The sequence below is a fragment of the Phaseolus vulgaris genome, chromosome 3, assembly GCF_000499845.2.
Source record: "Phaseolus vulgaris cultivar G19833 chromosome 3, P. vulgaris v2.0, whole genome shotgun sequence".
NCBI lineage: Eukaryota > Viridiplantae > Streptophyta > Magnoliopsida > Fabales > Fabaceae > Phaseolus > Phaseolus vulgaris.
Genome location: NC_023757.2, coordinates 37739565 through 37765400, shown reverse-complemented (window position 1 = coordinate 37765400; position 25836 = coordinate 37739565). Strand labels below are relative to the sequence as shown.

Sequence of the window (25836 nt, the reverse complement as noted above, 5' to 3'; positions counted from 1 at the left end):
AAAATTATTAGCCAAACCTTATAGTATACAACTTTCTTATGAAGAAAGCTGAAAGCTTATTTTCTTAAAAATTTCATGTGTGAGATGATTTTTTGATAAAGTGATATAAACATATGTATTATTTGCATTTTTGGTTATGATAGCTTTTCTTAGTGTAATTCACATTATTCTCTCAACAATTCCTTAAGCATCTATGAAACTTATTCACTTTGATAAAAAAAACTTATTCATTTCAAAGCTATTCTGAAACTTTCATGTAGTATCAATAATAAATTATTATGGCCACAATAAATCATTTAATTGTGAATTTTAGAAAGTCAAAACTACTTAAAGAATATACATAGTTTTTAGTCCATTTTTAATCTTATAAAATAAGTCATGAATTTTATAAATGTTCGGAACAGTTTCAAATGAAGGTATAAGACGTATATGATGCTTTATTTAAACTTCCTAAAATAAGTCAAAGAAATACAAATGTATTCAAAGTAAAGCTAGTAAATATATTTATATTAATTGTTCAAAATGCACAAGTTAAAGAAATTAAAATGGATGAAATTAAAGACTGGATAATTATAATAACATAATTAATGCAAAGACAAAAACAAAAGTTGATTAACATGTGATAATTCGTCTTTGAAATTTTATATATTGCAATAGATAATTTTGGCAAGTTATTTTTGGTGATTTTTAACTTTTAGTTTGTTTAATTTTTTTTTTTACTTGTTATTAATATTTTATAATAATTTTTTAATAGCTTGTAACAATTTTTCAAGATCACTCAACGTTTTTAAAAAAAAATTATAGTTGTTTATTTTTTTATATTTATTTATTTTAATTCCTATAAAATATTTATTAAATTCTCTTTTTTTATTTTAATTAATTATATATATATATATATATATATATATTTTAGAATTCATTGTTAATTTTAAATATTATACTATTTACAATTGCTTTTTTATTATTAAAACATTATGCTTTAAGTTATTAATATCAATAGGCATTATATTTATTTTGAGTTTTCAATATTTTTTGTATTATGCTATTTATTTAGACCATTAGACTTTTTTTGTATTATTACTATATTATTTTTAAAAGTATGTTTTTTTAACCATTACACTAATTCATATAATGAAAATATCTACAGAATTTTTTATTTTATTTTTTTAATTTTTATTGAAAATATTTCAAAATATAATATAAAATTAACAGTATAATACACAATATGAAATAAAATAAATGTAATTAAAAAAGAATTTATAAATATATAATTACAAGAGTTTAAAATTAATTGAAAATTAAAATTGTAAATACTTAATATATATTTTATCAATACAAAAATTAAAATTTATATATATACATATATATATATATATATATATATATATATAAAAGCATGTTAATTTCTATCATTTCATATTTATCAATTACTTAATGTATTATTTTAATAAATACTTATAATTAATAATCCATATATAAGTTATCAAACATTATATATATAACCTACCGAACATTGTGGTATTGTAGTTTTGTTTCAAGTTGAATCCCACTCTATTCTTTAAACATCTACGATCTTTTATATTTTAGATAATCTTTTGTTAATGTCATTGCATAGTTAGAGATTAAGAGAGTAAACTTGGAATTTACTCATCAATCTTCAATTTAACTTCCCTATATTCATTCACCTACCTGACTTATAACAGTTAAAATGTTGGCCTTTTTTTTAATATTTGACCTGAAACATAGTTTCAAAGCCGTGAAACATTTATGCTTTGGACAAACTGTATTAGAAAATAAATTTCTGTTTATAAAACATTCTATTCATAGTGGTCATTATATTTGTGTCATCACCATCAATACCCTTATTCAACTATCTTCATCCTTCATACTTTCTCTTTGTAAAATAAAATTTGATAGAATCAGAAGAAAAATAAATACATGTACGTATTTTAGTCTTCAAACATTTTATCAATAATGATCTCATAAATTTCACATAACTGAGTTACAATCTTTTTAAAAAAAATGTGAAGTCCTTTTTTTATTAAGACTTAAAATTGTTCTGCCTATGTTGAAATAAAAACCACTTTGTTGATGAACTACGCCTCATGGATTACCTTAATCAATAGTACTATGTTAAACACAAAACACAAAACACAAAAATCTTTTTGTAAAAACCTAAAACTTTTCATCATAATCTGAGATATTATTTTGTGAGAACGTGTAACATTGTCTTACAGTGTGAGTAGTATAACTCTTAGGTTAAATTTAGAAATATTTACATCCCATGCTTCATAGGATGCACCAAGTAAAGATTATGAGATTTTCAATTAAGAAATAAAAAGAAAAAGCAGTGTGGGTGTGAAAGTGAGAGGAAGATTGCATCAAATTCCACGAGCTTTCAATAAAAATGGTTGGTTGCTTTCTAACTTCAGTCTTCTTCTACAAGCTAAACTCCAACTCACCCCTTTTCTTCGGATTCTTCCTTTTATTTTATTTTATTTATTTTTCTCCCTTAAGAAAAAGAAAAGAAAAAGAGTAAAAGAAAAAAAGAAAATGAGATTATTATTATCCTCGAGACACGTGTCCATAATATTCTTTCCTATCGTCCTTCTTCTGAATATCCCTTTTGCGTGGCCCATTTGCAGTTCCTGTCAGAATATTCCTCCCTTCTGCCATTTTCACCATATTCTTTTCTTATTATTGTGCATCTCACATTTTGCCTAATCTTTTTTCCACTTATTTTAACATCACCAATTCTAAAATAAAACAGCAAATAAAGAAAAAAGATCGAGAGAAGTAATCGATATCTTCAACTAAAGATTGAATCGTTCTCACTCGATTCAAGGTTGATCTCTAGTAAAAATTATTAATAATTAAACTTTATTTATTTATTTTAACTAACTAAATTAATTTGAAATTTTTCACTTTAGAAAAAAAAATTGATTCCTCTAAAAAAAAGCATACTTTTGGGTCATCGTATCATGTGGTTCAGTGCAAAAAAAATCATTGAGTTGAACAAACGTAACATGTGTTTTTTTCTTATGAGCTATATTTGCATTCAAACACAACCAAAAACGGAATCAATCTGTCACACTAAAGTTTTGTAATTTGCTTGCCACACGTGATCTCTTGGACAGAATATGAAAATCTTATCCAGTTATTATTTTATAAAGTTGTTCCTATATTTAGATTTACTACTTGATGGTAGACAAATAATTCTTCAAGTACTCCTTTGGAACATTATAACTCAAGTGTCACCTTTAATCCAGCTTACAAAATATCTCCAGAAAAAACATACTCATTTCATTTTTTTTAATATACACCACGTTCACAACATACATAATGTAATAATTAAGGGAAGTAATTTTTGTAAAACAACATATTCATTTTTTATTTTTTTTTCAATAAACTAGTTTTTGAAAACTTAAAAACAGATTTTGAAAATACTTTGTAAAAAATTCTTAGTGTTTGAGTTCATTACTTTGGTTATGAGATATGAGGTAGATCATGATGTAAAAGGTATATTTAAAAAACCTCTAACCTAATAAGGACCATGAAATACAATACACCATCCTTTAAAAGGATTTTTTACATCAAACACTTTCTTTAACTAAGTTGAGGAGAGTCTTCATCTATCTTCAACAAAAACGGGACATTATTTCACATTAATGAATATAAATTTTCAAAATCAAATTTCTCTTATTCTGATTGGTGTATTAATGTATATGAATGTTTAAAATCACTACGTTGATGATTAACGCCTTTTCTTTGCTTTTGGCTGAATTCTCGGTTTGCATGAGAGAAATTTCTTTGGGGTACAACTATAATCATAATGAATGATTGGAAAACTGCAGTAGATGGCAATGAGGCAAAGTCTTTCTTTTGAGCTGATAAACTTATAATCTGTAATTGGACTAAATTGTTGATTCCTTGATAGATAATTTGATTTATGTATTGATATCCTGATGCTTTTAAAGAGGTTTAAGCTTATCAGAATTATATGTGCAGAATATGTTTATGTTTAGACATTTTATATGGAAACCTCATTCCTCCAACATAGGGAATTTTTGTACATGAATTGGAGTACTCCGAGTACTCCTATTTATTAAATTTTTATTGTTGATTAAAAAAATAATATAAGTAAGTTTTTTAAAACTATTACCCTCGCCAAATAATTAACAATTATCACACGAAAACTTTATTAAAAAAAATAATAATAATTAACAATTATCTTAAAAAATTCAACTTTAATCTATTTATAATTTTTTCCTTGTTTATTTTTACCAATTTATTAAAATTACATGCCTCTCGCATGAAACATTAAAATTTATGCTTGATTAATGTGAAGTTACACGCATTATATACAAATAAATAAAATAAATATAATGCACATTAAAAATGATTAAATCATTATTTACAGAAAACAATATCATTAGTTATAAGTAATATATTATCAACATCCAAAATAAAAGTAAAATAAAAGTATAATTTTATGTCTATTAATATTGATCTCTATACATTGATCAATAATTTTCTCCTCAAATACAAAGAAAATAACACTATTGATAAGAAAATCATTAAATAGCAACAAATTTTAGAGACAAAAAATAATTACTTACTATATTAACTAAATTAGATATTATTTTAGACACAAAAAAATTATTTGTATTTAAAGTGATTTCTATTATTAATAAAAAAAATTATAAAATGGTTCTAAATTGATATCTAAATTAGCTACTAAGATTTTAGCTATTAATATTTTAAATTATAATTTAATCTCTAAATAAAGAGTAATTTAGAATATAATGTAGTAGCTAAAATCTTGGTAGTTAATGGTTAAATACCAATTTAGAAATTATTTTATAATTTTATTAATAATAAAATCTACTTTAGATACTAATAATTTTTTTAGTTTATAAAATAGTCTATCTAATTTAATCAAATAGTAACTAATTATTTTGGTATCTAAAATTAGTTTTTATTTAATGATTTTCTTGTAGTGTGATAAACTTAAGAAAATATAATTGGTGAGAATTTTTTTTGATCCACATATCACTACAAGACAAATCATGAAATATAAACCAAATTTTAGATACCAAAATAATTAGTTGCAATAGTAACTAAATTAGAGACCATTTTAGAAATTAAAAAAAATTGTTTCTAAATTTGTTTCTATTATTGTTAAATAGTTTCTAAATTGGTATCTAATTAGCAACCAATTAATATTTTTAATTATAATTTAATCTCTAAAAGACTAATAAAGAGTAATTTAGAATATAATGTAGTAAGTAGCTAAAATATTAGTAGTTAATGGTTAAATACCAATTTAGAAATTATTTTATAATTTTATTAATAATAGAAACTACTTTAGATACTAATAATTTTTTTAGTTTATAAAATAGTCTATCTAATTTAATCAAATAGTAACTAATTATTTTGGTCTCTAAAAATTGATTTTTATTTCATGATTTTCTTATAGTGTATTGATTTCTCTAGTTCGGATACCATCAATTCATTTTCTCTAATTTAGAACTTCATTGGTTGATTCATATAAATATTATTCTCTAAATCTTTATTAAGATGACAAATTTTTTATCCATCTTATCTAACTCAAAGTCATAATAAACTACTATGATATCTTGAAAGGGATTTGAAAGGAATCCCTTTGTGAGATTGTTGAAAATGTCTCTTTATAAACAATATCATCTTCTTGGTAAAATTGTTAGTAACAAGTCTTGGGACATTAAAGATTGTCATAATCACATTTAGTTCTTTATACCAATTCTCTTGTAATCTTTTAGAAATTCTACATGGTCCAAAACATCATTTTCTTCCACAAATTTCTACGTTTTTTTTATAACATTGTATTACTAAACACAATTGTCACAACTTAAATCTAACATATGTAAATATACCACCCATGCAAGATAGTTGGTCCCTTTTCTTTTTAAGACATCCTTAATTTGATTTATTGTTATATTTCTACAATAAGTTCATTTTGAATCACAAAGTTAAGATCACTTACTTTATTGTTATATGCACGATTAAAGGACTCTCCACTCCAACTTCTTTAATTTTCACTTCTCAAAGAGTTGTATTTCCACTAATTTCACCATGAATCAAACATTTCCAATTTTAACAATTATCATAAGATGATTAAGAAAATAAAACATATATCTTTTATTTTTTCGAGATAGTCAACAAAGTATCCATTATTATGGAGTTGTTAAAATAACACATGCACCATTGTAAACACAAAAGAGGGAAAGAATGTGAGGAACAAGAAATTTTGTATTACAAGAAAGAAACGAGTGGAAGAAACTTAGTGAATAAAAAAAGCTGTGACCATAATTCTGACAAAAGATAATCCTTGAAGGGTTAAAAGAGGTATTTGTGGAAAAATCCTTGAGATTTGCATTCAACACAAGTACAAATCATAGAAACTTTGATAGCAAAAATATATTAGGTAAAGAGATTCGGAGTTACAACACTCATTGTCCATAATATTTCTCAACCAATTACAAAACAAGTAGTTGAAAACTTTCAAGCAAATGATTTATTCTGCCATACTACTTAACTAAATTAAAATAAATGGTTAAACCCGTTAATGATTTACAATTACTTGGTGCATCGAAAGAGCTAAATGCACAAGTCAATATCTTATCAAAGTTAACAAGGTGTTAGATAACCATACAATAGGCATTGTCTTGGTTGACCATAATAAAATTCTAACAATATAATAAAAAAACTAACAACCATGATTGTTGTCTTATATGCAATGTGTTACATAGGGAATCAAGTAAAAAGGAAAAAGTAAAGTAGTAAATATCTTATACAATATCACTCTATACATTGTTGGAGATCCCACACTAGAGATTAGAGCCTTTCATTGTATATAAGTGGGTGCAAACCTCAACCCTATGAGCCGATTTTATGGGGTTGAGTTAGGCTTAAAGTCCACTTTGTAATATGGTATCAGAGCCATTTCGAGCCTATCCTAGCGAGTGTTTGTTGGGTTTATCAGGCCACCCGCTATCGAGCCACTATCGGACCACCCATAATATATAGTCCCACGCTCGAGCTTCTATCTATCACTCTCGGCGTGAGGGGGGTGTTGGAGATCCCACACTAGAGATTATAGCCCTTCATTGTATATAAGTGGGTGCAAACCTCAACCCTATGAGCCGGTTTTATGGGGTTGAGTTAGGCTTAAAGTCCACTTCGTAATATACATATTATTTGATGAAGTACTAATATCAAAATTATATAGTTATTGCTTAAAATCAACCAACTATATATAATAAATTAAATAAATAAGAAAAATAAGAAAAAAAAAGAGGACCTACTCTTGGTTATAAGGCGTAAAAAAATTATAAGTTTCAAATATTTTTGTATGATGTATGGTTAAATAAAAAGTTATTGTTTCTAACAAACAAATTCTAACTTTTTTTTCATTTTGTTATGAGTATTTTATTTTTTAAATTATGCTAGATATAAAAAGTTTAAAATATTTGTCATGGTTTATCCAGATATAAACTTTATCACATATAAAATATCAATACGAAGTTGATCAGGCAAAAGTATGATAATATGAAAATTTATAGCGAATGAATAATTTTGTAATATCATACACTTATTAATTATATTATATTATCAATGTAAGTGTCAGGTATTTTTAATTAAAAATAAAGTGAGGCTAGACAAATTCATTTTACCTAGAACCTGTGATGGACTAAAGTAAAATAATATATTTTCAATCCGTAATCTTATTTATTAAAATCAATGCTTTTAAAACTTAATTTTTACACTATTATCCTTGCACTGAATACTGAAGATTCTAAACTAGATTCTTGAATCCAACGCGCTAATTTGGGCCCTTGGAAGCCCAAACACATTGATCCATGAGAAGTGGAGCCATATTCTATTCTTCCAATTGTATTTAACTTTCCATCACTTTTTTAAAATATTACCAACAAAATATTTTAAATACATATTTTCTTCTTAATTAGTTAAATAAAGTTTATTATAAACTATAAAGGTAAATTTTAAATTAATGACTTTTTTTAATTAACAATACAATATATTTTAAAAGTATGTTACAAACACTATTTTATTCTTAATTTTATCTTTAATTTCGTCAATTTCATTGTTGAGTCTGAAAATAATTTTCAAATTTATTGGAGGTGTTCTTATCCGTGTAACTTTTTGTATTTCCCACGACTTTTTTTTTTTACAAAATTTTTAAAATTTGTAAAAAAAAAATGAATTTTTTATAGATTATATAAAACCTCATCAATATTCTTAAAAGTGTTTTCACAAAATATGAAAAAATCAAAAATTATTTTCAACGTTTAAACTCTAAAAATAAATTCACCTACCAAATCAAATTGTGACAAAAAATAGAGGAAAAAAACGGACTGGGTTCTTTATAAGAAAATTAAGAGAAAAACATATATATTAACTTAAAAAGAAAATGATGATTTAGATCAGTTTGGACTGACATTTTTATTAAAAATTTATGTATATTGAAATTTGTGCAACAAAGGATGAGTATCTTTTGTTCACAGTTATTGCACTTGTACAGCTTAAAATGTTAAAGCAGAATAATAGCAGTTGCATTGCTTATAATTTATGTTTTTCCTTTTTACACCCACTATGCAGGCAAGCATACGAAGTAAAAATTCTATAACTTGAATTAAATTAATCACAATATTATAAGGTGGAACCCTAGTGTACAGATGTAGTGTACCCGACACGCTTTTTCCCTCTATATATTTTAATTTGGAACATTAAACTTTGGACATTGCTTTTTTTTTTTTTTCTTACGATTATTTTCAATTTTCTTTAGTCTAAGGTTGGGTAATGATGTAAAATAATTTTTCAATTTTGACTTTTTTTCTAATCCTTTATTTTTAAAAATACATACAGAAAGTAACTTTAAAGAAATGGGCATGTTCATAAATTATTGTGGTCTAAGATACTTCAATGCTTTAACCATAAAACCAAGTCGATTACTAAGAAGCATGAATATTTATGAAATGAGATATTCTATTCCAGTGAATCCAACTGTGTATGCAGTATGGTTGTCACCGTGAAATTCATTTTTAAAATTCTGTTAAAGTTGGATAATCAAGTTTAAGTAACATTATTATTTATAAAAAAAAATATTCTGTGGTGGGCTTTGCGGAAAGCAGAGGAAAGGTACGTCTATGGGTAGAAGGAATTTGCATAAATATGATATGAGATGAGAATCAGTGAGTACACTGGACTTGTTGAGTAAATTAAAAGTATATTACCAACAGGATTATGCTACTATTATTCTAAATTTCAATTCAGGATAGATTCTCATCACTTTTAAGCATCCAATAATAAATAATTTAATTCAATTATCAGTTACTGTTTTTAGTTTACGTTCCTGTGTGAGAGGATGCATAAGTTTCTGCATGCTTCATCTTCAACCTCTTCCTGTTAAACTAATAATCAATTATGTTTAATTTAAGCTGAATATAGTAAATGATGTGAGAGCAAATATGGCGACACAGAGTTGAACAGAGAAGGAGCACTGAGTTTGACCATGGATAAGAATAAAAAAATAAAAAAATGATAGCATCTGAAGCATAAGAGAGAGTGGAGGATGGAATAGAATCACGTTGGTCGGCCTGTATTGAAAAGATGAACTTGTTGTAAAGAGATAAAGTGTGTATAATTCAGAGTATTGGCGAAGACTGGAATTTTGAACACGGCCTTAAAATAAATGTTGACTCGCCAATATTATTCATCTGTCAACACAAACTAAACTAACTACGTCAAACATCCTTGTCAAACACTAAATTCTGCACTTATGTGCTCCACTAAGGTTTAGTTTTGCAGGAAACTTCATGTATCTCTGTTTTTTATCTGTTCTAAGACAAATAATTCTCTCTACGGTATCAAATTTATTCAACACTCTTACTTTTTTATGTTTTTCTCCCCTTTCTTGATCAGTCTCCCCTCTTTCATATAACTTTCTTTCTCGCGTATTTTTATCTTTTTCTTGTAATTTCCTTATTGCTTAACTGTTCATTACACAAATTTTATTTTATAATAATAATTTCTTTACCACCAATCATCTAAGATAATTAACTGATTAGAAACTCCTCAACTTGACAAAAGTAAAAAAACTTTAATGTCGATCTATGACCACACAAAAACTTCAGAAACTTCGGCCCATAACTATAGACTTTCTATTTAGTTGTGTTTTCTTATACCTATATATATATATGAATAAGATTATGTTAGTGAGATAAAAGTGAGTTTTTAATAATTTTCTTTCAAAATTATTAGATTCAGCAAAATTTTAAAATTTTGAGTGCATGACTTTATATATATATATATATATATATATATATATATATATATATAAAACACGACTTTATATTGTACCAAAAATATAAATCATATTTTACTTTCAAGGTTTTAATTTAAAATTATTAATGTGAAAAGTCATATTCATTAGAACGATTTTCTATACGGAACACTACTATTAATTTCATCACGGCAGAAAATGTTTTGCTTCTCTCGTAACGTATGTTCTATATCAAAATGATATAAATTTCTTCCTCTTAACACTCAATAAAATTTCACGTTTGTGCTATTTCCTTTTTGCTGAATGATGGATTGGTTTTTAACAATTTTCTTAGCCTTGTCAAATTTAATATATTAGTTTTGGTTTGTAAATTTTTTGAAATATCTTTTTTTTTGGTTTCTGTATCCATGAAATGTTAGTTTTAACAACTAAAATTTGAGTATTTAAGAAAAAAATCAGGAGGAAAATTATATTCGAATGAAATTAATTTAAGAATATATATATATATATATATATATACGTATATAAAAAAAAGTATTTAATGGGAAAATAAAATCTTAATTAAAAAACTAAATTTAAGATAATGAGTTTAAGAAATTAAGGAAATAAATGTTTGAGGAAGAAAGGAAAATTTAAAGTGATGATTGATTAAAACGAGGATCTGAAACTGGGAGTACCAACTGTACCACTAGTAGCATGACAAGATGGAGAACCTTTTACTGGAAATTTAAAAGGTGAGGTTTCCTAAGCCTAAACCCTAAATTCAATTAATAATTGAATTTTAAGTTTAATTTAATTTTATAAAATTGACTTAAATTATACTTATTTATATATTATAAAATATTTTTATTTTTTAAAATTTCACATCACTTCTATTATTAAGTTATGATATAATTTGTAACGGTGTTTTTAAGCATAATTCTTTCTTCCATGAAGTTTTGTACACAAAACATAAGTTATTGTAATTTTTTATGGTAATTTCAGGACGAATAAAGAACACCAATAAAAATTATTTTTAAACAAAATTTGAATAGTTAAAAACAGTAAAATGCCAACACTATTTTTCACACATTCTTTGTTAAAATTTATATACATATTAACCAATGATGATTTTATATCTACTTATTGAATCTCATTTAAGGGTAAGCTTATTTGGTAAGTTCTTGTTAAATTGGAGCTTATGCCAGAAATTTCTCCATAAAAATTGCAAGAAAACTTATTGATATTGATTAAAAAAATTAAATGAAATTTAATATCTTAAAAAAGGAATGTAATATACATTCTATAGTAATTAGGAAAAAATGTAAGAGTATATAGAACTATATTTTATTGGAACAAGTTTAAAGCAGTTTATTTTGGTCCTAGTACACTAAGAAACTTATTGGAAAAAATAATTATTTTTTATATCAATGTTTTTTTCTATCAACTAATCTATCTATTTCAAACATTGTTATCCTCTTCTGCTCATTACTATTCTCTTCTGCTCATAAAAAAAATTGTTACAACTTCCTCTGTAATACTAAAACTTATATTAAATCTGCACCTTCTCTTCTCAATAATAAATGAGAAACCAATAAACCCAAAAAACACATTGACAGCAAAAATGTTATATTTAAATTTCTGTAAGTTGAAGAAAATTCTAGTAAAGTGTTTCCAAATATCTCCTAACAAGTCTCTTATAGTAGTCTTTAGTGAGTTCTGAGATATTCCTTTTGTTTGGAGCTGTTTGTATAATGATTGAATCATCCCTAAAGTAATTCTTATTTATTTAATCTTAGCATTGGAAATTGAAGATCAATTTAAACTTTGACTGATTCAAGTTAGGCCTAATGGATTTATTTAAAGAGAAAAAGAATCTCTATCTCTTAGACCAATTCTTCTACATCTTTTGTCGTTGATTTTTTTTTTTCATTTTCTTTTGTTGTCATTAGTTGTCTTCTTTTAGTTCTACATTTTTTTATCTCTCACGATTTTTTTTTCTAACATATCACATTGCATTTTGATAGAAGTTCTTTTGATCCTCAACAATGAATTTTTTATTCTAAAATTTAGAAGTTTTTTTTATACAAAAATTGATTTCTAGATTGTGTAGCACAGAAGAGTCTTAGATTACACAAACTGAAATTTTTTGAAAAAAAACTTTTAAATTATACATCCAAAAAATATTTTTTCATTAAAAAATGATTTTCAATTCATAATCTATTTAACTTTTGATTGTGAAATTTTACAGTACAAAAATATCTTTCAAAAACTTTTTTCTGCAAAAAAATTATTTTTCGTATTGTGTAATCCAATTACGCAATCTGAAATATTTTTTATGAAAAAAAAACTTTGAAATTGTTCAAAATAATTTTCATTTCTGAAAAGTGGATATTTTCAAAAGTTCAAAAGTTTTAAGATTATAAAATTCAGAAAAAAAAAATTTAGAAGAGCAAAGTGGGGATTTTCAAATTTATGGAGGTGTAGAAGACAAGTATGGGGGTGCAAAAATTAATCGCAATAAACTAATATGGATCAGCGTAAAAACAAAAAGATGTGAGGCCCATTGAAATGCAGAATCTCACACAAGCAGCATCAGGGCTGCTTCTTCCTGCACCTCCATACCTGTGTCAGCCCCATAAATTTTTCTTATTCCAAAAATACCCTTTTCAATATTCCAGATTACATAATCCAGAAGTCTTTTTTTAAATTCAAAATTAGCTTCCGGATTATGTAATCCGGAAGTATTTTGTGATTAGCTTCCGGATTACATAATCCAGAAGTCTTTTCTATACATAAGATTAGCTTCTGGATTATGTAATTCGGAAGTCTTTTTTTCAGATGTGTTATTAGCTTCCGGATTACATAATCCGAAAGTCTTTTCTAAATATGAAATTGACTTCCGAATTATGTAATCCAGAATTTATCCGGATTACATAATTCATAGGCTTATTATTTCAAATCCAAGGGGTGAAAAAAAAAGGATAAAATAGTATTTTCATATTTAGTATGGGGTGACACAAGGTATGGAGGTGTAGGAAGAAAGAGTCCAGCATCAGATATATTTGAGTCTTTGATTTTAATTTTTGTTTTTCCATCTCCAAATTTATTTAGAGACACCCCTTATCTGTTAGATAAACACCCTTCCATTAATTTCATGTGATGAAGGTTATAGAGGTTGAAAATGAAGGACAAAATTAATTGACTGAAAAGTGTGCTTTTCTTTTAAAGAATTATTGTTTTCAGTGTGGGCAAGTTTTGAAAACAGGAAACAAATTGAAAATATTGTTTTTTAAAGATAAAATTAGGAAATAAAAGAGAAAAATAAGCACTCCTCTAATATTTTCTTTTTATGGATCTGGTAGCTTCTGTTAAAGGAAAGACACTCAAAGCAAAACTCTTTTCTTATTTTGTTTCTAAAAAATATAAGCAAAAGAAAAGCAAGATGATAATCAAAATATTGTGCTAAAAATTTAAAATAATTTACTAAAAAATCCCTTTTATTATCGGAATGTTAGATAATCCAATAGATTATAATTCTCAAGCAACATGTTATACGTGTTACGAAATTCTCAACGGAATAAAAAAACCCATCCTTTATCTGATTTAAAATAGGTATTAATTAATAAAATAAGAGAATAATAATGTTAATGGAAATTTTCAATGTAAAACATCTCAACTCAAGAGGAAAATTACAAGACACATGTGAAAATACACCATTTCTTCTAATATTTCTCCGAACACATCAGATAAAAATACAATTTTATCTTTAAAAAAATAATTTACATTTTCTCGGATTCTACAATCCATAATATGTATTTTTTTTTAAATATTTCGAATTATAAAATTCATAAGGTATTCTTAAATCTGATAATAATTTTTAAATTGTACCATACATGACACTCATTATTTTATATAATTTGAATTGTGTAATCAGAATATAATTTTAAAATATTACATTAAAATCTATTATAAATTATACAATTTGATATACATATTATTATAGAAAGAGTGTGTTACAAATTTTACAATTCAATATAAAAAAAATGAAAAAAAAATAAGGGAATGAAAAATCCTAACATACGCTTGGAAGAGTAAAATTAAAACTAAAAAAATATAAAAGTACAGAAAGAAGATATGAAGGTGTGGGGGAGAATTTACCTTGAATAACTATTATGGTTATATCTTAATATATATGAATTAATTTTAATCTTTTTTCTTTTTACTTTATTACATTAACATGTTTGATTCAAAAGGAACAATATGAGAAGGGAGAAGAGTAAACATTGTTGTATATAATTAATTATGTATATTTAATCGTAATTGATTATGAAACACTTATTTCGATTATTACTTACCAATCAATTAAGATATTTTAATTGATTAGAAATATTTTTATTAATAATAAATTTATAATAAATAATAAAATTATTTATAATACATAAATATTTAAAAAAATTATCTAATTTAAGCAATCTTATTTTTTTTATCTAATTTTCTTCTTTTCACAATGATGTGATATTTAGAGAAAAAAACATGAAACACATTTCATATGGAATCATCCGAAAAAAAGAAGGAGAATGTTCTTATTATTTTTTATTGAAAAATAAGAGTAGTGATTGTATAAAAAAAACAATAATATTTTGACAACATATAAATTTGTACAGTTAGTTTATAACTCTCTTTAATAATAAATTATAAAATTAAGATATTTAATATATATATATATATATATATATATATATATATATATATATCTTAAAAAAATTATGAAATAAAAAGTATCTAGTATCTTTAACTTGATATAGGGTTAAATCGTCAAGTGGTTTTTGATTGAAATAATCGAATAAAGAGGACTCATTAAGTGAATTATATTTTTTTTATCTATTTAATGTTCAATTCATTGTTTATTAGACTCAATAATAAAAATAATAAAAACAAACGTTTAAAAGTTTTTTAAAAAGATTAAAAATAATACGAATTTAAAAAATCACAAATAAGCTTTTTTTATTAGTGAAATATAAAATAGTTTTTAGTTTTTAGTAATTTGGGCTTTGTTATGGGCCAACCCATTATTTTCTTTTTATCTGTGTATAAATTCTGCATGGATACGTTTTATGTATACATGTAAAAGTAATAAAAGTAACGTTGTTTTCTCTCTTCGTGTTCTCTCCTCACTGTGACAGTCTATTTCTTTTTTTCCTTCTTCTGCTAAATTCATGGAAAACTTCAACAAAAACTCAACTTCATCTACGTACAACATTCAATTCAAACATTAAATAGGGCATTAAAAATTTAATATTTCTAAACTTTTACATGAAAAAAATCATAAATATCATATACTAAGAAATTGATCTATATATTTTAATTGTCTGTTAAAATAATAACTAATATTTAAAGTTGTCAGTAATAAATGGTATTCAAACAGAATTAATCCAAAAGTTGAATCTAACTTATACAGATTGTCTGTTTATTTAAATACACGTACCCACCAATATTGATACATGCCAAATCTAAATAACTACATAAAATATTGGCTTCAGAAGATTATGAGAGATTCCAAAATCTAGTATAGATATTCTTTTAACCTAAAACTGCTATTAGACACTATTTTCTTTTAGAATTAAATAAATTGAAAAAGAGTTTTTACAAAGAAAAAAATTTCTTGTATTTCAAAATCCACATCCCAATCAACATTATTCCTTATAAGACTGATTTCAAAAAACCAATTTTTTTAAAAATATGTGAAACTATAATTTTTAATAAATATATGAAATTGTATAAAAAGAAATACGGTGTACACATATATAATGAAACTATTTTAATAGAAGGGAAAAATATATTTTATACAATAATTATGATATTTTTCATTTTTAGCATTTTTTTAAAATATCAGTATGCATACATTATTAATTACTCTATTTACTTTTTAATCATATTGTTAATATATAATTAATTAAGTGACTTGATATTTTATACAACCTGGAATATTAAGTGATGAGTATGCTTTTAGTATCAACTGAGAAAATGCAATGTTAATATTATTTGAAAAATATAGAGGTATTCATATTACTAGAACGTTTGTTTGTAGTATTAATCGAAATTAAAGCATGTAAAATGGGATTTAAAAGAGTGGAATCCAGATGTCTTTCGGAACATAAATACTCGAAAGCAGAAGCTGATTAGTACAATTAGCGAGGAAGATAGAATCCTAATAGTTGCTTTCACCAAGGAAGATTAAGTATGTTGTGTGGTTATGTGATAGTAAAAAAAAAACCTAGGCTTGATGGATTTAGGTGCTTTGACTTGTCCTCTAGTTTGAAGGTTAATTTCAATAAGACAAATATTGGGGGTTTAGGGATAAGTCAACGGAATTTGCATATTCTCTAACCTTATAAACTGCAAAATCATGTAAATCCCTCTTATGATAATGTGTTTAACATCCTGCATGTTAGCTTTTTCTGTTATTGAATAAGTCTCCAGATTTTTAGGGATTTAATTAATTCTGTTTTAACCACTGGTTTGTTACCAGATTTATTTTCTGTTTTTTAGAACAATTTTTGTTCATTCTGTGTACAAATACTTAGCTTTCCAGCTTTAATATATCATCTCAGTTGATCAATCAAATATTATTTGTTTTGAAACTAACAAATTGTTATCAAGAGCACTCTTCTTAAGGGATCTGTGAGGTCAAAATGGAAGGAGAATCAAGTTTTTCAGCTGTTGCACCACCAGTCTTCGATGGAGAAAATTATCAAATGTGGGCAATTCGTATGGAGACTTATCTGGAGGCTTTGGATCTTTGGGAAGCAGTAGAAGAGGATTACGAAGTCCCTCCACTTCTAGCAAATCCTACTCTTGCACAAATCAAAGCACAAAAGGAGAAAAAAAACCAGAAAATCAAAGGCAAAAGCTTGCCTATTTGCAGCTGTATCTCAAATGATCTTCACACGAATAATGTCCCTCAAAACAGCAAAGGAAATTTGGGATTACCTCAAGGGTGAATTTGCAGGAGATGAGAGGATTCGTGGAATGAAAGTCCTGAATTTGATTCGGGATTTCGAGTTGCAGAAGATGAAGGAGTCTGAGTCAGTGAAGGAGTACTCTGACAGACTTCTCAGCATTGCCAATAAGGTGAGATTACTTGGTTCTGTGTTTATTGACTCTAGGATTGTTGAAAAGCTGTTGGTCACTGTTCCTGAGAAGTTTGAAGCCACCATTACTACTCTGGAGAACACCAAAGACCTGTCAAAAATCTCTCTTACAGAGCTCTTGAATGTTTTACAAGCACAAGAGCAAAGAAGGTCTATGAGGCAAGAATGGGTGATTGAAGGAGCTTTACCTGTCAAGCATCAAGACAACAGCAAGTACAAAAAGAAGAAAAACTTCAAAAAGGAAGGAGGTTCCAAAAAATCCTACCAACCTTGCCGCCACTGTGAGAAGAAAGGTCATCCACCATACAAGTGTTGGAGAAGACCCGATGCCAAATGCTCCAAATGTAATCAACTTGGATATGAAGTTGTGACCTGCAAAGTCAAAAGTTAGGTGCAAGAAGTAGATGCACAAGTTGTTGGTCAAGAAGAAGATCAATTGTTCGTGGTCACTTGTTTCTCAAGTAGAGAATTAAGTGAGAGCTGGTTGATTGACAGTGGGTGCACAAATCATATGACATATGACAAGGAGCTTTTCGAAGAATTAAAAAACACTGAAGTTAAGAGAGTGAGAATTGGAAATGGTGAACTCTTGGAAGTCAAGGGAAAAGGCACAGTAGCTATAGCAAGCTATGAAGGTACAAAATTTGTTTCAGATGTTTTATTTGTACCTAAAATTGATCAAAATCTCTTAAGTGTTGGCCAGCTACTCGATAAAGGCTATAAAGTGTTGTTTGAGAATAATCAGTGCTTGAATAGAGATGCTAGTGGCAAAGACTTGTTCAATGTCAAAATGAAAGGAAAAAGCTTTTCTTTAAATCCAATGGAGAAAGAACAAATGACCTTCAAGTCCAAAACTAGTGCCACTGAGATTTGGCACAAAAGACTTGGGCACTTTCATCATCAAGAATTGTTTCAGATGCAATCAAAGAAGTTGGTTGAAGGACTTGCAGACATTGATGATAATATTCCTCCTTGTCATGCCTGCAAATTTGGGAAGCAACATAGGCAACCTTTCCCTAAACAAGCTTGGAGAGCCTCGAAAAAGTTGTAGCTGGTGCACACTGATTTGTGTGGTCCTCAGAGAACACCTCCATTAAATGGTAACCTCTACTACATTATTTGTATTGATGATCTAACAAGAATGTGTTGGATTTTCATGTTGAAACAAAAGTCAGAGGTTCCCAGTATATTCTGGAAATTCAAAACCAGAGTTGAAAATGAAAGTGGATGCTCAATTCAGATTATAAGGTCTGACAATGGCAAGGAATACACCTCTGATGCTTTCAACAAATTTTGTGAAGAAGCTGGAATTCAACATCAATTAACAACACCATATACTCCTCAACAGAATGGTGTCAGTGAAAGGAAGAACAAATTCATTATGGAGATGACAAGGTGTATGCTCCATGAAAAGAATCTTCCAAAAGGGTTCTGGGGGGAGGCAGCAAACACTGCTGTATTCTTACAAAATCAAATTTCTACAAAAGCCTTGAAAGATCTGACACCATATGAAGCTTGGTATGGCTACAAACCTTCTTTAAAATTTCTCAAAATATTTTTTTGTCTTTGCTTCACATATATTCCACGGGTCAAGGGTGATAAGCTTGATAAAAAAGCAGAAGTAGGCATCTTTGTTGGATATAGTACTGTATCCAAAGCTTACAAAAATTTTCAGCCACAAACTGGTCGTGTGATTGTAAGCAGAGATGTTCATTTTGTTGAAAATGAGCAATGGAATTGGGAAAGTTCAACTAAGGTGAATCAAAGTACAAATGCTCTAAACAGATCAACCCTTGGGAGCATGACTGAAGAATCCGAAGATGATGCTGCAGTTGATGATGCACCTGTCAGAGGAACAAGACTGTTGTCTGACATCTATCAAAGGTGCAATGTAGCTGTTTGTGAGCCTGCAGGATTTCACGATGCAAAAAAAAGTCAACACTGGATGGCTGCAATGCAGGAGGAGCTTTCTATGATTGAGAAAAATAAAACCTGAGAATTGGTTGATCGACCTCCAAACAAAAAAAAATTGGAGTAAGATGGGTTTTTAGAACCAAGCTAAGTCCTGATGGTTCTATCAAAAAATTCAAAGCAAGACTTGTTGTGAAAGGATATGCACAAGTTTTTGGTGTTGATTATTCAGAGACATTTGCACCTGTTGCTAGGCTTGACACGGTAAGATTGTTACTTACTCTTGCTGCTCAAAGGAGCTGAAAAGTATACCATTTGGATGTTAAATTTGCATTCTTAAATGGAGATTTACAAGAAGAAATTTTTGTTGAACAACCTGAAGGCTTTGTGAATGAGGGCAATGAAAATAAAGTCTACTTTCTGAAAAAGGCTTTATATGGATTAAAGCAGGCTCCACGAGCCTGGTACAACAAGGTTGATGATCATCTGGTGCACCTTGGCTTTCATAAAAGCCAATATGAACTCACATTGTATGTCAAACATCAAGGTACAAATATTTTGGTCATTTCTCTTTATGTGGATGACATGTTAGTTATAGGAAGCAATGTTGAAGAAATCAACTGGTTCAAACTAGAAATGAAAAAGGTCTTCAAAATGACAGATCTTGGTCTTAAGTCATATTTTCTTGGCATTGAGATCAAACAGAATCAAGATGAAGTTTTCTTAAGTCAAAGAAAATATGCAAAGGAGATACTTAAGAAATTTCTGATGGAAAATTGCAAAACTGTGAACACTCCCATGAATCAAAAGGAGAAGCTAATCAAAGATGATGGTTCTGACAAGGTTAATGAATATGAGTTTAGAAGTTTGATAGGTTGTCTGATGTACTTAACAACAACTAGACCAGACATCCTAAATGTTGTGAGTATTCTTTCAAGGTTCATGCATTGTCCTAACGAAACACATATGATAGCTGCAAAAAGAGTTATTAGATACATCAAAGGAACTTGGAATTTTGGTGTGAAGTTTCTGAAGCAAAAAGAAATGAAGCTGATTGGTTTCTCTGACAGTGACCGGGGTGGATCAATTGATGACAAGAAGAGCACATCTGGTTACTGTTTCTCCCTTGGATCAGGCATGTTCTCTTGGAGCTCAAAGAAGCAAGCAACTGTTGCTCAATCCACTGCTGAAGCAGAATTTATTGTTGCAACAGCTGCTGTTAATCAAGCTTTATGGTTAAGAAAGATTTTCTTTGATCTAAATCTGGAACAAAAGCAAAGCACTAAAATACATGTTGATAATCAAGCTGCAATCGCAATCTTAAATAATCCAGTCTTTCATGGAAAGACAAAGCATTTCAACATCAAGTTTTTCTTTGTTTGAGAAGTCCAGAAAAATGGTGACATAATTCTTTGTTATTGCAAATCTGAGAATCAAATTGCAGATGTCTTTACCAAGCCTCTGCCAGTCAGCAAGTTCGAAGATTTCACAACTAAACGGGGAGTTTGCAGCATTTAAACAAGGAGGAGTGTTAGGATAATGTGTTTAACATCCTGCAAGTTAGCTTTTTCTGTTTATTGAATAAGTCTCCAGATTTTTAGGGATTTAATTAATTTTGTTTTAACCACTGGTTTGTTACCAGATTTATTTCCTGTTTTTTAGAACAATCTTTGTTCATTCTGTGTACAAATACATAGCTTTCCATCTTTAATATATCATCTCAGTTGATCAATCAAATATTATTTGTTTTGAAATTAACAATCCCCTTCAAATATCTAGGTTTGTGGATTGGAGGAAATCATAGAAAGATCGGGTTTTGAGAATCAATGGCGGCCAAATTTAGAAATTTGGGAAAAACAGTGCATGAGTTGTGGAAATGGTTAATTCGTACAATTTTGGGAGGAACCGTAGCTTATGTAGAAACTTTTCAAGGAACTTTTTCCTACATTGTATAAGAATGCAATAGATAAAACTATCAAGGTGGCTGAAGCAGGATTTTGAAATGGCGATATATGAGTTTGGTTAATTACATGGAGGATACAATGGTTTGAGTGGGAGAAACCCTATGTTAATAGGTTGACAAAAGAACTTGAAAAAAACCCAATTAAACTAGGACAAATCTGATAGATTTGGAAATATGGTTAAAACAAGTTCTCTGATAAATTTGCAAATGAAATACTACTAAATTCTTTTTTTTTTCTTTTTCCATCCTATCCATTTAACTTGTTCTTCAAGGCTCTTTCACATATAAATAGGAGGACTCAAATTACTCTGCACATTTTGTGTGAGATGTTAGTGAGGCTTGTCCCCTTAGTCTTTTAGTCTTATTTTGTGAGAATTTGAAAGCTTTCAAGTGACGGCTTCCAATACTTATCTTGGAGTCATTTCATCATCCAAGTGGTGTGTTCATCATCTCAAACTCCATTTCTTATAAGTTTCTTTTTTCTTCATATTTTCCTTCCATTGTCAGTCCATTCAATTCATAAATATGTTCTTGATTTGCTTTCGTGTTTCTATTCGGTCATTTCCTTTTGTTATTGCTTTCATTGTTTAATTCTGCACCATATCTTGTCATCATTTTCACCCTATAATTGTGTTTTCTTTTTGTGGTTAATGTCCAGTGTGGATTTTCCTTAGATTTTCACTATTAATTGTCTAACTATCTCAATCATAAATATAAAGTGTCACCTAAATAAACAATCCTAAAATCAACGCATATCATGTTCACAACATTATGAAAGATTAAATCTCTATCGACCCACCCTTGTGAAATGTTAAATCTCTACCAACCCGCTAAACACTTTGGTGAAGGGTTTTCATAGACAGAATTGCAACTAAAATGAGTTTGGGTAGGAGGGTTATACATTTAAACAATAATTTATACACTGTGTATGGCTAAACCTAAAACAATATCACACCTTTCTTTGAGTGCCATTATGCAAATCATGTTTGGAACGGGTGCCACAAATGGTTGGGCATATGAATGTATTGCATAATAGGTCTAAGGAAAATTTTAAACATTTTGAAACTGTTTTTTTTTCTCCTCCCAACATAATTTAATTTGGAAAGGAGAGTGAATTGCAGTAGTATGATCCATTTGTAAACAAAGGAATTTGGTGATTTTTCGGAATGGTAATGTTGATGCTTAACAACTTCTATGTGGGGGTACAATTGAAGGTATGACTGGATTAGGAATAAATATCCTAGATCTCTGTTTGTTATTCTAACTGGTACCTAAACCCCAAAATTTGTGTTAAAATGTTGTCTTAGACGAGATGATCCTATACGTTGTTTTCTTATATACGTTGATGTCTTTTTTGCTGGAGTGCAGGCTATATATGAAGGAACCCACGATAACTGTTGGGATCAATAAAAAAACAAGTCACTGCCTAAACAATTAGCTTTTTGTATGAATGCTGGGAAATGCTATGCTACATGGAATTTCCAAAAAGTTTGTAGGTCCACCTAAGAGATGGACTATGTAGTAGAGGTTGATACATCATATGTGCATACATAACATTCACCTTTTGTGCTCAACAATGTCAATTTGCAGTAATGGACATCCGAGTAGAAACTATATGTAATTTGTGTAGGGATAATCTGTAAAATGTAGGACTTTTGATTGCATACATTTTGTTTGACAAGTACATTTGTTTAATGCATTGTCTGCCTATATGTTGTTGATGGCTTTTGTTAAGGGTGTGTATTGCACCAATAAGGAATTTATCCTATTTTTGTAAATGAATTGGTTTATCTCAAATGCATCATTTTGTTCATTATTTTTTATCAATTATTTAAAAGAAAGATTTTATATATATGCTTGTGTAGTTTTTTCATAACTACACAAGCCTGAGACATAATATTAATATACGTCTAAAATATTTTTCATCATAATAAAAGGTATATCAAAAATATTATTTTTAAATTCAACCACATTAAAAAAAGTAACTAATATGTGGAATGAGCTGATAGTATGGCACAAACAAATGGTTGGGCCTTATGGTGAACCAAAACACGTATCTTTTCTCCCACTCCGAGGATCAAAGGATGAAACCCATTATTTGGCATTTGTGAATGAAGTAATATCTAACTATATATCTCCTTTTACTAAATTATATACAATTAAAAAATACATAAAGGTGTGTTGAGTGAGCACCAATAATTTGAGCGAGTTGGTTGTTTCATGTGCAAGCAAAGCACACAGGGTGGCCATCATGTTCAAAATATTTAAAATTGCATCGGATCTTAACACTTAAACCCATCCAATTTATACATACAACAATTCTGTATCTAAATGATTGGCTTGTTCCTCCGTTGAACTTTGCGGACATCCTCAAACACATGCACTAATACACGCCTAAAGTTTGTTTGTTAAGATGTTACTATACATATATGTTACTACAAAACAAATGTTTTTGTCATAATGATCATAGACTAAACAAGATTCCTTATAAGGCTTTTCTTTTCTACCCTGTAATAAATCCAACTACTGCAAACCAAAGATGATTCTAGAGAGAATTAATCCTTCTACTTCATATTTCTTTTGCTCCTTTCCAACCTCAACACCCAAACATTGAAACCATTATTTTCTATGTTCCTCAAACCCTCAAACGCATACTTGGATGTCAAGAAAAGCTACTGATCATTGATGATTACCTCAGTGTTTGTTAAATACTTTAAAATCTTATGATTAACACACTCATGAAATACATGCAAAAGTTTGAAATTTTTGTTCTAAACAAATATATTCATTGCAGTAGATGTGATATTTTAACCCATGTTCATGATCTGTCATAAGAAAAAAGGTTGCAGAAGATACTAAATCAGTCATCAGTTAATTAAAACTCATGATAACATTGAGACAGATAAGATAATCCAAAATAATCTGTAGAAATGAACACAACAACCTAAGCAAATTCCTATGACTACGATGCCAACAATGCCAAACTAAAGTAAAAAGAGAAAAGGGTTGCACCTTACCCTTTTTGTGGGCTCATTTGGTTGTTCACACTTTATCACTCAAAAGGCAAAGTTAACCCTAAGAGTTTCTAAAAGTGTATTATTTTTTTTTTTTACTATGAAGCCGACAAAAGCGGCAATTAGTAAGGAATTACGTGAAACGACTTTACACTAATCATAGTTAAAGTGGTTTCCAAGGAAATTGAAGAAGTGTGTATCCAATGCTGTGATGGGAAGCTCTCATAATCCATCGTACCAAATGGCTTTTGCTTTATATAGAATCTAAATTCTGGAGGCAAGTCTTTCACTTTATGAACGTACTTTTTTCTTGTATGAACCGCAAAATAATAGCGTTTGTAAACTTGAACAAACAGCCAAATACCACAGGGATTCTCTAACGTATATTTAATATAGCTTATTCTTCCATCTCACTAATCATTTTTTTAAATATTCCTTTCCTCAGTTGTTACCCTGTTTCATGATAACCCATTTCGCATGCCACTTTTCTTCGCCTGCCTAATTTCATCATATCGTAACCATCAAACTTAATTAAATACATTTTATCATACCTTCAATGCATTTCTAAAAAGACGTAAACTAATAAATATTATGTCTTATTTAGTAATACTTTCAAAAATCTCTATAAAAATTATGTCATAGAGTGATCTTGCATTATGATGACCACTGACATATATGATTCATCTCAGAATCCAAGTTTTTGCTTACTTGAGGAAAAGAAAATATATATGTTTACACTATTGTTGTACTCTATGTGCGGGTCTGTTTAAAGTGAAAATTTCACTATATATCTAACTTACGTATTCCAAATAATTTTTATAAATAATAAATTTGATCTCCTTTCTTTATAATATGAATCTTTCATATTTGATTGATTAATTTGTTTATAAATAATTAGGATGTGTTTGGATGATTTTAGGAGAGATAAATATAAAAAAAAATTGAAATGACCTTTTAAGATTTTTATTTTTAACTTATATATAAACTAATTTTAGTTTGTGAAAAGTTTCATTTATTATTTTTATTTTTAAAATCTTCATAAAAACTTTCGTCCAAATATGTCCTTAATACATATAATGTACATAATTGTATGAAACCTAAAATGTCCCACAATGAGACACAAAAGTAGAGGGCGAAATTGAACATTAAACTTCCTAAAAAAAAACTAGTAAATAAATATTTTAACTTAGTCAATTAGATTTGGAGATGGTAGTTTGAATGATAATTTAATGGAGAGATTAACAAAGACTTTGTCATATCTAGTTATTATGTCATCTTAAAAAGAAAAAGAGTTTATTTTAATAGTGCAAGTTAACTTCAACATGTTTTTATAATTATGAGAGATGTATGGTTTGAATTTAAGTTAAGACAAACACTCTTCATCTCATTATTGTGACTCATTATTATAACGTACTAAATATATATATGAAAATTAGGAAGAGAACACACAATATTAAGTGTCATGAATAA

At 27.9% G+C, this 25836-nt stretch overlaps 2 protein-coding genes across 2 annotated transcripts; both read left to right on the top strand.

Annotated features, from left to right (window-relative positions):
- The first annotated feature begins 17019 nt into the window (after positions 1 to 17019).
- Positions 17020 to 17869, top strand: LOC137805610 (uncharacterized). The gene is made up of 2 exons (XM_068605549.1): positions 17020 to 17254; positions 17298 to 17869. The coding sequence occupies exons 1-2, from the start codon at positions 17020 to 17022 to the stop codon at positions 17867 to 17869; spliced, it is 807 nt and encodes a 268-aa protein (XP_068461650.1).
- A 1648-nt stretch (positions 17870 to 19517) lies between these two features.
- On the top strand, positions 19518 to 20772 carry LOC137805608 (uncharacterized mitochondrial protein AtMg00810-like). The gene is made up of 3 exons (XM_068605548.1): positions 19518 to 19521; positions 19622 to 19653; positions 19840 to 20772. Exons 1-3 carry the CDS (start codon positions 19518 to 19520, stop codon positions 20770 to 20772), a joined length of 969 nt encoding a protein of 322 aa, XP_068461649.1.
- The last annotated feature ends 5064 nt before the right edge of the window (positions 20773 to 25836 follow it).